This window comes from Gossypium arboreum, chromosome 12, assembly GCF_025698485.1.
Source record: "Gossypium arboreum isolate Shixiya-1 chromosome 12, ASM2569848v2, whole genome shotgun sequence".
Classification (NCBI taxonomy): Eukaryota; Viridiplantae; Streptophyta; class Magnoliopsida; order Malvales; family Malvaceae; genus Gossypium; species Gossypium arboreum.
This window is the reverse complement of record NC_069081.1, coordinates 104,648,697-104,666,561: the sequence shown is the minus strand read 5'-3', so window position 1 is coordinate 104,666,561 and position 17,865 is coordinate 104,648,697. Positions and strand designations below refer to the sequence as shown.

The window sequence follows — 17,865 nt, the reverse complement described above, 5'->3', positions numbered from 1 at the left end:
AAATGTAAGGTATTTTACGCGTGATTTGGAAAATGTTTTCCAAATGGAAAAGGTTTTCAGGCTACCAAACACTGGAAAATGAGGAAAATATTTTCTAGAAAATGAAATACAACCAAACAAACACACCCTAAAGGTCCTATGTTTTTATTCCACGCTATTTAGCATTTTCCGAATGGCTTATTTACCAAAATATGCTGAAAATTTTTTAAAATTGAGAATTTATGATTTTTTTTAATTATTGATATATGTTGAATTTAGAGACCAAGAAAAATATGAATTTTTTTAAATTATGAGACAGTTTTTAGTGCCACATCAGTAAAAACATGCCTTGTAGGACATGTTTTCAAGTCAACATTAACTTTTCCCCAATAATTACAATCTCAATGCTATAATACCCCCAACATCCATAATTTTTTTCCTACATAAACTATTCCAAACTTTATTCTTTTCAACTCAACTCTCAATGACCTTTCAATATAATCAAGTAATTCGTTTTGTCCATCTCCAAAAATAATGACCCTATTACTAAACTTTGTAACAGTGTTGAGGGCAACAAGATTTTCAGTGATGACGAGTTATTATGTGATGCAAAAAAGATGAAGTGCAAATTGGGATGACAACGATTGTTTCGCGTTTCATCTTTTCTGCACAGCACAATAACTTTTTCCCGCCGCGAATTAGGCCCCTAACTCTATCATAGGTTATAGTAACGGGTTTGTTGCCTTTGGTGAAGATGGATAAAACAAACCACTTAATTATACTGAAAGGACTACTATGTTTTTTGTCTTTGACTTGTATGAGTTCTATAAAGCATCCTCTTCCGATAAGGAGGAACACGTTGTCGTGGTTGTATAACCAATGTCAACTAGGGTCTCATTTATGCTCCATCCATTGATAGTATAATATTTGTAAACTTGAAACCCTAGTTACACTTCAATCTGAGACCGTATAACCACCATCAACTAGGATCTCGAGTTGCAATGCGATCCGACTTCTTAAGTGTTGACTTCATACTCACATGGCAAATGAAATTTATAGGTCACCGAGCTTCACAACATTATTGTAAATTTAAACATACCTTAAAACTATAATAATGTCTATCTCAAACATAGACAAAAATAAACCTATAAACTTTTAATTTTTAACCGTAAGAAAAAATTATTTTTAACAAAGTGAAAATGATGGTGACAGTGAAAACGTGTCCTGTAGCAGTAAAAACACATCTTTTAGAACATATTATGCATCTTTTAGAATATATTTTCCTTTCTCTCTCCAAAAATAATATATATCAATAAATTTAAAGGAAAAACAACATAAATAATCAAATTTAAAAAATTCAACATATATGAGTAAATTGACCTTTTTCAAATAGTTTTTCTTTTCTCGTCTCTTCAAGCATGCCATTATGGCTATCACTCTTGGTTTTCTAAATGATAGAATTTTGGATTTTTTAAACTTATTCTTTTCATTCTATTGATAACTTTAATTTGTCAACAATTGTAAGTAAGAGTGAAGTTAAAAATTTGTTGGGATCAAAATTAAATGGTATATTTTACAATAATAAAAATATAATTTTATCATTTTAGTAATTTTATCTTTATAATTTTGAAATGATTAAATTACTTTTTTATCATTTTAAAAGATTAAAATATAATTTTACTATTAATAAGTTAAAATTTGAAGGGTGTAAATGAAAAATTTTCAATTTTAGTCGGGTGCACCTGCCAACCACCGGGACTCGCCACTGCCTATCAGTGATGTTTAGGCAGCTATGTTAACATTTGGGTTTTTTACTAATATAGTCAAAAAAATAAAACACCAAAATGGTACAAAGTATAAATTATGTACCAAAATGGTACATGCAGGGTGGTGCTGCCTATGGCAGAGGCGTGACCACCCTGCTTCTAACACAATTTGTGAAAAAAAAAAAACAAAATGTACTATTAAAAAAACAAAAAAAATCTAAAACAAAAAAAAATTGAAAAAAAATGCTAAAACGATGGGATAGGACATGGCAGGCGGTGGAAGGCCTGCCGCAGGTGGCACCAGTCGAGTCCTGCCACAGGCGGCACTGATCATGGACGTGGTAGAGGCGGCACCGTCTCCCAGGGCTGCTTTATTTTTTTCTTTGTTTGGGGACCATTATGGTCCCCAAAGTTCATTTCGGCTAGAAAGAAAAAAGGAGAAGAAAAAAAGAATTGAAGAAGAAGAAGGAGAAGGAGGCGGCACTGGTGAGGGAAGAAAAAAGGAAAAGAAAAAGAGGAGAAAAAAAAGAGAGGGAAGGAAAAAGAAAGAAAAAGAAGAAAAAAAAGTAATTTTTTATAAATTAAGTAATTAATGTTAAATTAAGGAAAATAATTTATTTATTTTAATTGTTATTATTATTGTTAATTAATTTTGATTTAATTCAGATTTAATTTTTAAATTTATTTTTTTTGCAATGTATTATTTAGTTAAAAAGAGATATTAAGGTATGTTTGTATTTATTTTATTTTATTTTATTTTTTGGGTGAAAAATAAACAGAATTACAACTAAAAAACCTCCTAAGAGGTTCTACAAGTTTTGTCTTGCTGAATAACCTTAACCACCAAATCAGGAGGCACTTCAAAATGCTGGAGAGATGATTTCCAAGAGAGACTAAACTTTGCCAATTGATCTGCAATTAAGTTACACTCCCTAGTGACATACTTAAAATCCCATTGACCATCAGAGCGCAGAAGTCATTTAATTCTCCTGAGAACCGTAGTGCCTGAATCCACTGATATCTCCGAGGATAAAGCCTTAACCACTTTAAGGTTATCAGACTGAACTCGAACTTTTTTATAACCCTTACTTTAATAGAATGAGAATTCCATCAAAAATGCCCCAGAATTCAGCCTCCAAAGGTGAGCATCTACCCAAATAATAGGTGTATCCCAAAATCCAATTTCCACTCCGGTCTCGAACCACTCCACCCACTGAGGCGCTTCCAGAATCTCTAGCAACTGCTTCATCAGTAAATAGGTGAACCAAATTGTCAGCCAAGCGATAGGAAGTTTCAAAACTGATTGCAGTGAATCTGACTACACCAAATAACGATTCAAAATGTTGAGCCCAACTGAGGGAGGTTTTGATGGTCTCATAAACCGTCCAAATGATGTCTTGGAAAATGAAAAGGTTTCTATTCTTCCAAAGTCTCCAAGCAATTATCCCAAAAAGACAAGACCAAGTAATTCCCTTATCCTGCAATTTATCATGACAACATAGATTAGTGAAAAACCAAATTTGAATAGGGTCAGAAAAAAACCTGGTAGATTTCTCAGAGGGAACAACGAGCATCCAGACTTCCTTAGCCTTCGAGCAGTCACAGATAACATCTAGAATATCCTCGATTTCATGCCCACAAAGAGGGCAAGCACTACTATGTCCAATCCCTCTCCTAGCTCGTTCAGAATTAGTAAGAAGCCTCTGCTTAGCTACAAGCCAAAGAAAAAGACGAACTCTCTGTGGACCTTGATATTTTCATTCATTCATAATTTATATTATGATTATATTATTTTTATTTTTTATGTGATGGGGTTTTTTACAAAATAGTATAAAAATAAGATATTAAAAATATCTTAATGAAAAAATAAAATACTGAAAAAAATAATTTATTGGGGGAAAGTGGTTTGGCGGGTTTTACTAAAATAATATAAAAATAAAATATGAAAATAGTATATTTTAAAAATAAAATAAAAAATACAAATAAAGGGCCAAAATCAGTGTTTTTACTAAATTAATATAAAAAACACTAAAATAATACACTTGAAACATTATGTACTAAAATAATATAAAAATAAAATACGAAAATAGTATATTTTAAAAATAAAATCCAAGAATAAAAAATATAAACAAATGGCCAAAATCAGGGTTTTTACTAAATTAATATAAAAATACTAAAATAATACATTTGAAACATTATGTACTAAAATAGTATAAAAAATAAAATACGAAAATAGTATATTTTAAAAATAAAATCCAAGAATAAAAAATACAAACAAAGGGCCAAAATTCAAGGTTTTTACTAAATTAATATAAAAATACTAAAATAATGCATTTGAAACATTATGTACTAAAAATAATATAAAAATATAAAATACGAAAATAGTATATTTTAGAAAATAAAATCCTAAAAAATACAAACAAATGGTTAAAATCAGGATTTTTACTAAATTAATATAAAAACACTAAAATAATACATTTGAAATATTATATACTAAAATAATATAAAAATAAAATATGAAAATGGTATATTTTAAAAATAAAATCCGAGAATTAAGAAAAATACAAGCAAAGGGCCAAAATCACCGAAAAAATTAAGAATATTACAACATAACCCTTTTTGTTTTCCCATATTTTTTATTTTCCAAGGAATTTAATTACATATTATAATACATTTTAAAATAGTATTGAGCTATTTATCATATTTTTTAATTATTATTACATCACTCACATTATTATTAAATAAAAATTAATTTAAAAATATTGAACTACATGTCGGGTATATTATATATATTATAATTTAAACCGAAATATTTTATTTATTATCATTTTAAAATAATAATAAAATATTTGTATTAGAGTTAGATATATTTACTTTTTAATGTAGTATAGGAAAAAATATGTTGTCGAAAAAACTGTTTTAGTATTTTTTGTAATTAAAAGCAATATATAAAATTTAGTTATTCGATAAATATTTTAAATTCATCAAACATTAAAATTAATAATCAAAATTTATTTTGAAATTGCGAGCATCGCAATGGCTTCATTGATTAGGAAAGATCCTCACATATCTAACACAGTCAATAATATGGTACTATATTGTTATTTGTTAATCACGAGTTCCATTAAAAAAAGATCTACGTAATTTAAGGAAATATATTATGTTATTAGAACTATTTTCTGTAATTTAACACTGTCAGGACTCGTACCACGCATTAAGTGGCTGGGTGAATGGTTTAGGATATTCCCCGGATGTACAACTGATGCCCTACTTGGAGTCAGCTGGATTCGGGTCAGCAGTTTTGACCCGGACGTTTGATTTGCATTACGAAATATCTGCATTGGTCGAGAGTTGGCGCCCGGAGACCCACACTTTTCATTTGTTGTATGGGGAGTGCACTGTCACTCTGGAGGATGTTGCATTGCACTTTGGGCTCCCAATCACCGGAAGTGCCATAACGGGCGTAAATGCGATAACTAAGTCAGCTGCACTTTGTTATGGCCTATAGGAGCCTCGCCTGGTGATGATGAGTCTAATTTTTCAGATTTGAAATTTACATGGCTAAAAGCAAAATTTGAGCATTTATCAGTTAATGCCACTGAAGAAGAGTTGATGTGCGCAGCTCGAGCATACATTATGCAAATTATAGGGGGTGTACTGATGCCCAATGCGAACAACAACAAGGTTCATCTCCAGTATTTACCTCTATTAGCTGATTTACGTAATGTTTGCTCGTATAGTTGGGGTTCCGCAGTTCTGGCTATGTTGTATCATGAGCTTTATCGGACGACAAAGCCTGATGCCATAGACATAGGTGGATGCCTTGTATTGTTGCAGTCATAGGCTCTTTATCGGATGTCATTCTTGGTATTGGTTAGTCACCAACCATACGTATTTCACTAGTTAACAGGTGGTAAAATTTAACTTGCTATTCATTGACAATTTCTTTATAATGATACTATTCTAACGATACTATATTTACTTAAAAATTATTTTCGTAGATGGAGTATTTATCCAGGTATCAGGAGGTCATACACTATCTCGATATATCGTCTGATGATTGAACAACATGCCGGGTAAGGGGTAAGCTATTCTAATATTCGTGACATGTAATTACTTTGTATATCTTACTCAAATCGTGTTAAATTTTAACTATGGTATTAATTGTGCAGTTTATATGGATGCCATATCATAGACTAGAAATTGCGGCTATTATACCATCGTCTGCCTACATTGATTCTCAATTGTGGTGCATTAACGCACCAATTATCAATTTTAATGTAGTCGAATGGTACCACAGGGATCGAGTACTACAGCAGTTTGGTTGCATCCTGTATATCCCGAATCCGCTAATACAAGTGTGGAAGGTTCACGGCATCAATAAAAAAGGAAAACATGGAAGTTATTGGGTGGTTGTGCACCAAAAATACATTGCGGTGTGGAATAATTTGATGGCTCGAAGACATAAGATGGATATGTCTTCCGATTTACAACCATCGTTAGAGTACATACAATGGTACTTTAGTGTGGGAAAGCCATATTTACTTGGTGGGCAGTCGACTGTAGTCCCCCTGCACGTGTAGCGACCTGGGGCATACGAGCCAGTGGCCAAAATAGAGCCCGAGCCACAGCCAGATCCAGAGCCCAAACCCGAGCCAAAGCTAGAGCCCGAGCCACAGTTGGAGGTCGAGTCCGAGCGATCGCATTCACATTCAGCTGATACTTCTTATCATCCAGATTTGCTAGGCAATGACTATTTCCTGGGCTCGTCAGGGGGCGGATACCATTACGAGTTTGATATATTGGGGTTATATCCATCGCAGCACAACACTTCTCCCGACCCGTATCCACTGCAGTACAACACTACTCCGGCCCGTATCCACCACAATACTCCACTCCTTTTGGGTTGTATCCGCCACAGCATGACACTCCTCCTGGCTCAAGTTCATCGATACCATTCGAGCCATATGATTTTTCTTCCATGTATCAGACACCTTTACCTGCGACTGAAGAGGATGTTGGTCGTCGTAATTACCCACAACGTGAACGTCGACCTCCGCAAAAATATAACCCTAGGACCACACCATCGAACCATCTATTTTAGGGGTTTCTTGGGTTTTGATATTAAAAAGTTTGTATTTTTTTGTATATATTTAATTAGATTAATTGGAAATTTGAAAAGTGGAACAAAATTTAACCATAACGTAAATTAGATTAATTTGGACATTTTGAACATTAAAACACATTAATCTAATTAAATACATTAATCTAATTGGAACATTAATTAAATACATTACAACATTAATCTAATTAGAACAAACTTTGCAATATAATTTTTTTTATAAAAATTAAATACATTACAACATAAGTTCAATTCCTACCCGATCGTGACGATTGTCCAACATTATAGTTTCGCTGCGGCTATTTACTCCGGTTATGACTAGCTAACCTGCATAATCCACAACGCTTACTATCGGATTTCTCCCTAATGTCCATTTCATTACGGATTATGGATGATTGCGAACGACCTTTTGGATTCCTGCGTAGCCCTCTGTCTGGGAAAAGCTCGAAAGTCGTTGGAGGCACCTCCAACGTAGACAGGTCAATCAAGATGGGGAACTCATTTTCCTAGACACATAACATGCGCTCGAGTGCGTACACATCATTAACAAATTGTTTAACATTAAGGTTCACTTTAGCACACGCTACCACGACATGCGCACATGGATAATGAAGTATTTGGAACCTCTTGCAATCGAACCGTCTGTTCCAGAGATCAACTCTATAGGACCTAGGTGGTATATCGGGTCGACGACCAATGGTCTCCGTAACTTGAAACGTTTCAAGGCGTCATGAATATATTTCTACATTCATCGACCTCACCATTTGACGATTTGCAACCATTGCATCCTTGAAATCTTCGATAAACACGTGTTCTGCCTCCATCTGGTTGACTTGTTGCTGACCTATTCTTGGCATCAATGTAGCCAACCTGTAGAATGTAGCCAAGAAGACAGATAAAATTAGAAGATGTCGTGTTTTCAACAATACAGCGTTGACCCCCTCCACTAAGTTTATGGTCATTTGACAATAACGAAAACCCTCGTCAAAACTTTGAGCCCATTTCTACAGCTCCATAGTATTCAACCACTGTCGGAAAGATGTGTTTGTTTGACCCTCCATGTCACTCTCAAGTCGAGTCATTCTTTGGCGAAAAATGTGTGGCTCTAGCTCGTGTGCTGTATATGTATTAAGAAAAGATAAGTTACAGTATTGCCCTAAAACATTAAAACTTATATTGAAAAGTTAATGTAATCATTTACCCATTTTCACAACTTGTCTATTCTAGTTTGTATTATTATAATTTCGATGGAAGTTAGTCGTGATGTGTCGAATGCAGTAAACGGATCTCCATAGTACACCAGAACGTCTAATGGTGGCAATTAATCATTTCCCTCTATCTAAGATAATGCAAATATTATCGTTGCTAATAATATACCTCCACAAGTTGGTAAGGAAGAATTCCCATGATTCCATGTTCTCCTTATCTACGATGGCAAATGCTATCGGGAGTACGTTCCTGTTGCCATCTTGAGCAACGACAAGAAGTAAGATCTGTGTATATTTTCCATATAGTCAGCTCTCATCCACTTGCACAAACGGTTTGCAGTAGAGAAATACGCGTACACATGAATCAAACGTCTAGAACATCCGATGGAAATTTTTTTCCCGGCTATAGTTGGTCATCTGGGCCGTAATAAGGTCGTGTCTGTAACTCAATGACAGTCCCTGGTACGTACTCCCGCATAACGGCTATCCATCCCTGTAGCTCGTTATACGATGCATCGAAATCTCTATACAATTGCTCAATTGCCATCTGTTTAGCTATCCATGGCTTTCGATATGATACTCGATACTAAAATTGTGCCTACATTTCAACAATCAGTATTGAAACTTTAATGGTCTACATGTCCTTCACCATTGGCATGATACACGTACAGATATTTTTAGAATCAAGTTTTCGATGATCTTCTATCATACATGTTGATGTGCACGTGTGAGGCCTAACAAATTTGTGTATCTCCCACATCTACAAAATTTGAATAAATACAGCTCGTACCCGCCAATTGCAGCCTTCCGTTGACTTTCAACACTCCCTAATATATAATGTCGATTTAGACACTGCAACTTTGTAATCCATTGATTTATTTATGCTATACCGCTTAATAGTAAATACACGCTCTTATTTACTTTTGAATTTTGGCCTACGAACAACTCCTCAGGATCGAAATTTATGACCAGCCGGTGAGCAGGAAGTATTTCAAGGTACTTTGGGAACTCAGTTACATGCGCCGCGTCAGGGTCTATTAGCAACGTGTGTGGCCCAGGATTATTGTGTATCACAATACGTCACATATGATTCCCGATCGAAGATGCGTTAATGTTTCCATCGACATTCACATCTTCTTCGTTAATATCATCGTCGGCATGTCCTTCACCATTGGCATGATACATGTACAGATAGTTTTAGAATCAAGTTTTCGGTGATCTTCGATCATACATGTTGATGTACATATGTGAGGCCCAACACATTTGCGTATCTCCCACATCTACGAAATTTGAATAAATACAGCTCGTACCCGCCAATTGCAGCCTTTCTTGACTTCCAACACTCCCTAATATATAATGTTGATTTAGACACTGCAACTTTGTAATCCATTGATTTATTCATGCTATACCGCTTAATAGCAAATACTCGCTCTTCTTTACTTTTGAATCTCTGGCCTACGAAAAACTCCTTAGGATCAAAATTTAAGGCCAGCCGGTGAGCGGAAAGTATTTCAGGGTACTCTGAAAACTCAGCTACATGCGCCGCGTCAGGGTCTATAAGCGACGTTTGTGGCCCAGGATTATTATGTATCACAATATGTCGCATATGATTCCCGACCAAAAACGCGTTAATGTTTCCATCGACATTCACGTCTTCATCATTAATATCATCGGGGACATCGTTCACATCGGGATCACTATCACTATCAACCTCTTGATCACAAGGATCACTACTATCGTATCCATCATCACCAACCACATCAATGTCGGGTGTAACATTAAGATCGATACCGATCCCACGTATAGTCGATTCACTATCAACGTATGATATTGGAGCCACCATGCACGGTTTTTGAGCTTTATGTTCTTCACTGTAACACCCCTTACCCGATATCGTCGCCGGAGTCGAGCACGAAGCGTTATCGAACTTAGCTTACTAATTTAGGGTATAAAAAAATTTACTTTTAAAATTAATTTAGTTTCATTCATTTAATATGTCCCTAAAAAGGGTCCTCGAGACCCTAAAATATGAAATTAAAATGGTTCAGCAACAAACTGGAATCAATAAAAATTTTCCGATCACTTAAACAATTCAAAACAATTTATTTCATCTTTCATAAATAAACTGTCCATCTGCGTTATAGTCACTAAATAAATCATAACTCGAGTTATGAAACTCGAAATTCAAATCTGTAAATTTTCTCTGAAACTAGACTCATATATCTTCTTACTAAATTTGTTTCAAAATTTTTGGTCTAGCCAATTAGTACAATTTATTAGTTAAAGTTTTCCCTGTTTCAGTGTTTGGCTGCTCTAACCTCTATTCACTACGAATTAATTTTCTCCCTATACAGAATTCAAATAACTATGTCGTTTATTTCTATTAAAATTATACTTAATAAGGAATCTATACATATAAAGTATAACTCCTAATTATTTGTGTACAATTTTTAGTGAATTTCTAAATTCAGAATAGGGGATTCAGAAATCACACTGACCCTATCTCACCAAAATTTAAATATCTCATAAAATACAACTCCTTTATTTACTCTGTTTCTTTCATATGAAAATAGCCTCAATAAGATTTAATTCTATATCTAATTCACTATCTAAATCCATTTCTATTATTTTTAGTTATTTTTCAAATTCATGTCATTACTGCTGTCTGATACTATTTTAAAGCTAATTTCACCTTTTTCATGATTTCCATGGAATAACCATTTAAGCATACATAACACCAAACATGTCCTTGATTAGCCATTCCAATAGCTAATCATTATCAAGCATTTACATATCATTCATTAGCCATATCATAAGATCATACACACAAAATTGCTACGATGCTATACATGCCATACTCAAAATGAAACGTCTAGCTATACCAAAATAATCCTTGTGATAGTGTGCCCAGACCTCTGACATACTTTACGATCCCTGAGTTACCTTGAAAAAACTATAAAAAGAAAGAAAATAAAAGGGGTAAGCATTAAGCTTAGTAAGTTTGCATGCAAATAAATAACAACATTCATAAGAATTATCTTACTACTTGGCATGATACTACTTAATGCAACTTCATTAATTGTCATAGACATATTTTAAACTTCTTCACTTACTCACTTACTTAAATACTTACTTACTTAATCAAATTTATTAATAAATTTTACTTACCTTTTTTTTTATCAAGCATACATGAACATTATATACTTACCTTTGCTCTTCTAGCATGAACTTGTCTTACCTTTTTAGTATAACTCGTCTTACCTTACCTTACCTTGATATTCTCTTTAAATTTTCCCGTTGAACCACTTGGAATACTAAGGATACATGGGTACCTTACCATTGCCATGACTTGTCATGGTCTTACGTGGTGTCCTTTTGAAACTTACCATTGCCATGCCTTGGTATGGTCTTACATGGGACTTTTGCCTTATAGTAACTTATTAATGCCTTGTCTTGACATGGTCTTACATGGTATCCTTACCTTAGAAACCTTACCAATTGAGATGCCTTGGCATGGTCTTACATGGTATCCTTAAACCCTAATGTCATGACATTTGTATCCTACACATTCCTAAGGTTCAACCAGGACTTTCTGAAATTACTTCTCCGTCAATTCATGCTTAAGTCTTCTTCGAATAATTTCATAAAATAAATATACACATGCTGGAAATTAGCAAAATTAACATAAAATAATAGAATATTGCATTTATTTACCGCAAACTTACCTCGAAACAAAATACGATCAATTATATCGATTTAGTCCACTATCTTTTTCTTTCCCCGATCTAACTCCGAATTTTTTTCTTCTTGATCTATAATAACAAATTTAGCTTATTTAATACTCACATTTATTAAAACAGTCATTGACTCAAACTTTGGCAAAATTACACTTTTACCCTAAACTTTTACATATTTATACTTTTTTCCTAAGGCTCGGAAATTAAACTTCATCCTATTTTCTTATGTTTTATGACATTCTAATCATTTTTCCCTTCTATGGAAACATAAAATTCTCACTCTAACATGTAGTTATGAACATTAGGTATTTTTACCGATTATGTCGTTTTACTCGTTTTCACATAAAATCGCTTAGCAAAAGTTGTTTAACATAATTTCGAGCTTCATATTCTACCATAAAATATCAAAATAAACACATTTCACCTATGGGTAGTTTTCCAAATATAAACCCTAGGTTAAATTATTGCTAGAATAAGCTTAATCAAGTTATCGGGACCCTAAAAACGTAAAGAACATTAAAAACGGGGCTTAGAATCACTTACTATAGAGCTTGGAATCTTGAAACAAATCCTAGCTACGGGGAACCCTTGAAGATGAGCACATTTTTGCCATTTTTTCCCTTTTTAATTCTTTTATTTGACACTTTACTAAAATGCCCTTTATTAAAATTTTTTAGTTATTTTTACCTATGTATATCCATTTTTGTCCATGAAAATATAATGGTCTAATTCCATTTAAGGACCTCTACTTCAATTATGCACTTCAATTTAATCCCTTAGCATTTAGAACTCATATTTATCAACTTTTGCAATTAAGCCCTAATATACAAATCGGACATGCAATCAATGAAATTTCTTATCGGTATTCTAACACATGCATCTAATCACTCGGTAAATCATAAAATTAATCGCAATAAACTTTTCTATCTCAGATTCGTGGTTTCGTAACCACTGTTCCGTTTAGGCCCTATTTCGGGATGTTACATTTACCATATGCAGCGAGATTTTCAATTTGCTCCATACTGGCTAACTTAGCAAATAAGTGAATCAGTACATTTTTGTCACTCCCATTCCTACAGTAATGAGCGATCATTGTCTCCACGTCTTCGTCGTCTACAAGTTCCATTTCGGTGAATTTGATGGGATCTGTCGAAACTGAAAACTTGTAGAAAAGTTTCGAGATTCTTCTCTCACAACGTCTAACAATTTTTGCGTTAATCATTCCCTTCATATCATCCAACGAGACATTTCTATTAAATCTCATTGCTATTTGTTGTCGACATTCAAATATGTATCCAACAGTTGTTGTCAAGATGATTCTATCGAAATAAACACATACGAAAAACTGATTATCTATCTTCAATGCTCAATCTGTTAAAAAATAAACAAACTTTTTCAAAACAATTTCGAACAGCAAATAAATTACTTAAATAAAAAATTTAATTAATCAACATGCAATTTTTTCATTCATAAACTCATACTTTTTTAGTTCTCATTTTGTACATGAACAATATTTATCTTTACATTTAACCATTTAAATTCAGTTCTACATTTTCGTCCATCTCTGACCCTGTATCTTCCTCTGGGAAATACTGTACAATCCAATTTAAATATTTTTTATTCTCTTCATATTCATCTTCTACAACCCAATTTGGTATTTTCTCGAGATCTTTTTCCTCTTCAATCTTTATAGTAAGTATTGAAATTAGAAATTCTCTTGGTAATTTCCTAACATCTAATTTATCCATTCATGGTATGTCGATCACATTTTGCTTCCCAGTCAACTTTCGTGAACCTATACTTTGTCTCGCTATTTTCTTTGCTCCTTAAGAGATTATAAACTTTACGAAGCATATAACTAGATTCTAATAGGTTCGTGGTACCAATGTCTTCCAAAGTTGGTCTAAAATGATTTGATGGTCCCGTTCTATTAATGTGTCTCTAAGGGTTAAGTATTGCACTTTATTCTTTCTAATCATTTCATGACCCTTCCACAACACTTCTTGCATCTTTTTATTTACTGTGATAACGTGTTGAACAATGTCTTCTTCTGATTTCATTCTATAATCTTGCATTTCTCTCATCATCTTATCAACTTTCTCCCTTTGTGCTGAAGTTATTATCTCATTAGGCAATACCAAATATGTTGCCATTTCTAATAATATCTATAACATACCAAATAAATTTCATAAATATTATCTAATGAACCTAAAACACATATAACAAATAAATTACATAAAAAATAAAACATTCTTTACATAACATAAATATGTTTTTTAGGGTTTTTATAAAATTAATATAAATCAACAACAATAATAACTAACAATAATTGGGGTTTTTACTAACAATAATAAGCAACAATCCTAATAATAGTTTTTACTAACAATAATAATAACTAACAATAATAAGGCTTTTTACTAGCAATAATAATAAGGTTTTTTACTAATAATAATAACTAACAACAAAAACAATAAAATCAACAATAATAATAACAGTAAAAACACAATAACAATATAAAATTTATTATTTAAAAAAATTATACATTCTCTTTTCTATTTTTTTCCTTCTCCTTTTCTTTATTTTTCTCTTCTTCTCCTTGCTGTTGCTTCTTGCTTCCGAAGTTGCTGCTTCAGCTCTTATATTGGTCAGGTGCCGCGTCTGCCAAAGGCACAACCGGTGCCGCTTCTGGCACCCCCTCTATCTTTTTTTTCAAATTTTTATTTTTATTTTTTATTTTTAACTATTTTTTTAACAGAAAATGATACAACGTGAGAGTCAGGGTGGTCACGCCGCTACCATAGACGGCACCATCCTAAATGAACCATTTTGGTACATAATTTTTTTATTGTATTATTTTGATTTTTTTTTTGTCTTAATAAAAATCCCTTTAACATTTTATAAGTTGACTTTTGTAGCTTTTAAAAATCTGAGCTTGGAAAACATGATCGTAAAGGAATCTCCCTTCAGCACATTCCTCTACTTCACACTTTACAATAAAAAAAACTCTTTCAACCAGCCATAAATCTCCAACTCCTTTAAAGGTTTCTAGTTCGGTGACTCAATCCTGTTTCTTAATCCCCATATTGTTATCTTCAATTCTTCATGCATTTTCTTTTTGGGGTAAGTTTAAATTTCACCTTTTATGACTATTTGTATTGGAGTCTTGCATAAGTAGCTTAGCTGGAACAGCTTTTCACCTTTGTTTTGGTATCTGGAAACTGTAATTATGCTAAGCTTTGATTCTTGTATAATTCTCTTTTCAAGTTTGAAGGTTTTTTTTTTAAATGATCGATTTCAGATGTTTGTAGGGATGAAGGGTTTAAGAATGATCATGTGGACCATTTTATTGGTTCTTGCAATACTTCATAGGGCAAGTTCACATGGAATCCAACCTCTTTCAAGAATTGCTATTCATAAAGCAACATTAGCTCTTGACAACCTTGCTTATGTTAAAGCCTCTCCTACTGTTCTGGGACTGAATGTAAGCTTAAATTGCAGCTTTTTTTACAATTAGCCTTGCAATGATCATCTATTTTCTGGATTACATGCCATTTTTTCGATCTTCAAGTCTTCATCGGGTCATTGAATCCTGATGTGTTAGGGTCAAAATACAGAATGGGTTACAGTGGAATATAGCTCTCCAAACCCTTCAATGGATGATTGGATTGGGGTATTTTCTCCTGCAAATTTCAGGTAGAATAGCAGGCCAATACCTTCCCCCTGAATATTTTTGTATCATTGAAACTTAGTATGTATCTTTATTCCAACTGACAGTATACCATGCTAACTAAAAACTTGCAGTGCATCAACCTGCCCAGCAGAAAACCCAAGGGTTTATCCTCCACTGCTGTGCTCTGCACCTATTAAGGTTCATCTGAAAATTACTTTGCTATGAAATTTTCAAGTTCTTTCTCATAGCCTGCTTTTAATTGTTAATGGAATATGTTACAATTAGTAAGATTAACCATCTTCTTTCAACAGTTTCGGTATGCAAATTACACTAGTCCTGACTACAAAGTTAATAGAAAAGGGTCCTTGAAGCTTCAGTTGATTAACCAAAGATCAGACTTCTCTTTTGCACTATTTTCAAATGGTTTCTTAAATGTAAGTTCACAGAATTCCTTGCCTACTTGGATTCAGGTGTGAACTGAATCTACTCTTATATGCTAATTTGAACTTGTCTCTCAAGGTTGTATGGCAGTGTACAAGGATGATAGAATCATCTCTTTTCTTTTGTTCCACGAGCATAAGACTGCATTTGCTTAACTTGCCGATGCTATGTAGCTCTAACCCTTCATTTTTCTTTTAAGTACTCATGTCAAACACATATTCAGACAAGAGTATAAAGGCATGATCCTACAAGAATCCTTCAAATACACGGAAAAAAGCTAGAAATATTTGTGTCTGACATATACAGATTATTGGATGTTCATATCCGAACCCAAGTATTCTAACTCCCTTACATCTTTTGTTTTCAATCTTTTATGTTCCTCAGTTGTGTTTAATGCTACTTATCATATGAAAATCATGATTATTTTCTGAAATTACTTGTGGTTAGTCCTTTTCCGTCAGTCGATTATTACCTCTAATCCTTGTTACATTTCATAATTAGCCAAAGCTGGTGGCAGTATCAAACACAGTATCTTTTGCAAATCCGAATGCCCCGGTTTATCCACGCTTAGCACAAGGAAAGCAATGGGATGAAGTAAATGAAGTCTTTCCTTTGCAATCTTGAGCAACATTTTTGTCATGTTAGAAAAATTCTCCATTGATTTGTTGGTCTCATTTCTCAGATGACCGTAACTTGGACTAGTGGATATGGGATTGATGAAGCAGAGCCTTTTGTTCAATGGGGTCCTAAAGGCGGACATCAACAACATTCCCCAGCTGTTACTCTAACTTTTGAACGTAGCAGCGTGTGTGGTACATAGCTCTTTGGACTTGAATTATATTTCCATATCATCTATATATAACTTTCATTACTCATATTCTTTATTTTCTTTTTAAGTACCCGTACCCCACATTTGTATTTGATGCATATGCGGACATTAATATAATATAGGTTGAGATGGTTGATTCTCTTCTTACTTTCTATTAATTTGAACAACTTGGTTGTCCTTGTTCTCGGGTATGCTGGTAATCATGCCATTTCACCTTATCAAAGTGGATTCTTTTGTTTTCCTTTCCTTTAACAGTTATAATTTTCTCCTTTTCCTTTTCATTCTATAAATGCATCATCAGGTGCACCAGCGAGGACCGTCAGATGGCGTGATCCCGGATATATACATACAATCTTTCTGAAAGAGTTGTGGCCGAACAGAGTGTATTCTCTCCGACTCCTTATGTTTCTTAAATCACTAATATCTGATATCCATATCTGATACATATTTGGACATTGGTATAGAAATATGGTCCTCTAAGAATCCTCCAAATATATAAAAAGAATTTTAAAAATTGACCATATGCAAATCAATATCCGACAGTTACTTGAATCCAAGTAACATACATTTTACTCCCTTTTACTATGAAGGTATACCTACAAACTGGGGCATCGATTGTTCAACATTACATATGTTTGGAGTAAAGAATACCAGTTTAGAGCATCTCCATTTCCTGGTCAGAATTCTTTGCAACGCGTAGTCATTTTCGGGGATATGGGAAAGGTTTGAATCCCATTTGCAACTTCTAATTACATATTTAGTAATTTGTATGAAGTAAAAATTGTCATGATTTTCTTTTTTGAACTTTAAAAATATGATGTTCTTCTACATTCGGGACTTGCCGTTTCTTGAGGTTAAAACTTTGATCTTGCAGGATGAAGCTGATGGCTCTAATGAATACAATAATTTCCAGCGGGGCTCTCTTAACACTACTAAACAGCTTATCAAAGATCTGAAAAACATTGACATTGTGTTTCACATTGGAGATATATGTTATGCTAATGGATATATTTCACAATGGGACCAATTTACTGCACAGATTGAGCCTATTGCATCAGCTGTGCCTTATATGCTTGCAAGGTTGTCCACTAGCAGGCTTTGCTTGAGCTTGTA

The 17,865-nt window shown here is 33.6% G+C and overlaps 2 protein-coding genes across 3 annotated transcripts in view; both read left to right on the top strand.

Annotated features, from left to right (window-relative positions):
- The first annotated feature begins 4,781 nt into the window (after positions 1-4,781).
- Positions 4,782-5,588, top strand: LOC128285495 (protein MAIN-LIKE 1-like). Its single transcript, XM_053022969.1, has 3 exons — positions 4,782-4,835; positions 4,945-5,194; positions 5,254-5,588. The coding sequence occupies exons 1-3, from the start codon at positions 4,782-4,784 to the stop codon at positions 5,586-5,588; spliced, it is 639 nt and encodes a 212-aa protein (XP_052878929.1).
- A 9,134-nt stretch (positions 5,589-14,722) lies between these two features.
- The window catches only part of LOC108479544 (probable inactive purple acid phosphatase 1), a 4,657-nt gene continuing 1,514 nt past the window's right edge, over positions 14,723-17,865 (top strand). Inside the window, exons 1-10 of one of the 2 annotated variants that reach the window (XM_017782218.2) lie at positions 14,723-14,932; positions 15,121-15,293; positions 15,414-15,505; positions 15,614-15,680; positions 15,794-15,916; positions 16,425-16,517; positions 16,606-16,735; positions 17,054-17,135; positions 17,343-17,475; positions 17,627-17,832. In XM_017782218.2, coding sequence (XP_017637707.1) covers positions 15,123-15,293; positions 15,414-15,505; positions 15,614-15,680; positions 15,794-15,916; positions 16,425-16,517; positions 16,606-16,735; positions 17,054-17,135; positions 17,343-17,475; positions 17,627-17,832 — 1,097 coding nt within the window. In that variant the 5' untranslated portion in view covers positions 14,723-14,932; positions 15,121-15,122. Of the gene's footprint in view, positions 14,933-15,110; positions 15,294-15,413; positions 15,506-15,613; positions 15,681-15,793; positions 15,917-16,424; positions 16,518-16,605; positions 16,736-17,053; positions 17,136-17,342; positions 17,476-17,626; positions 17,833-17,865 lie in introns of both variants that reach the window. The other variant, XM_017782217.2, reaches the window with a different exon arrangement.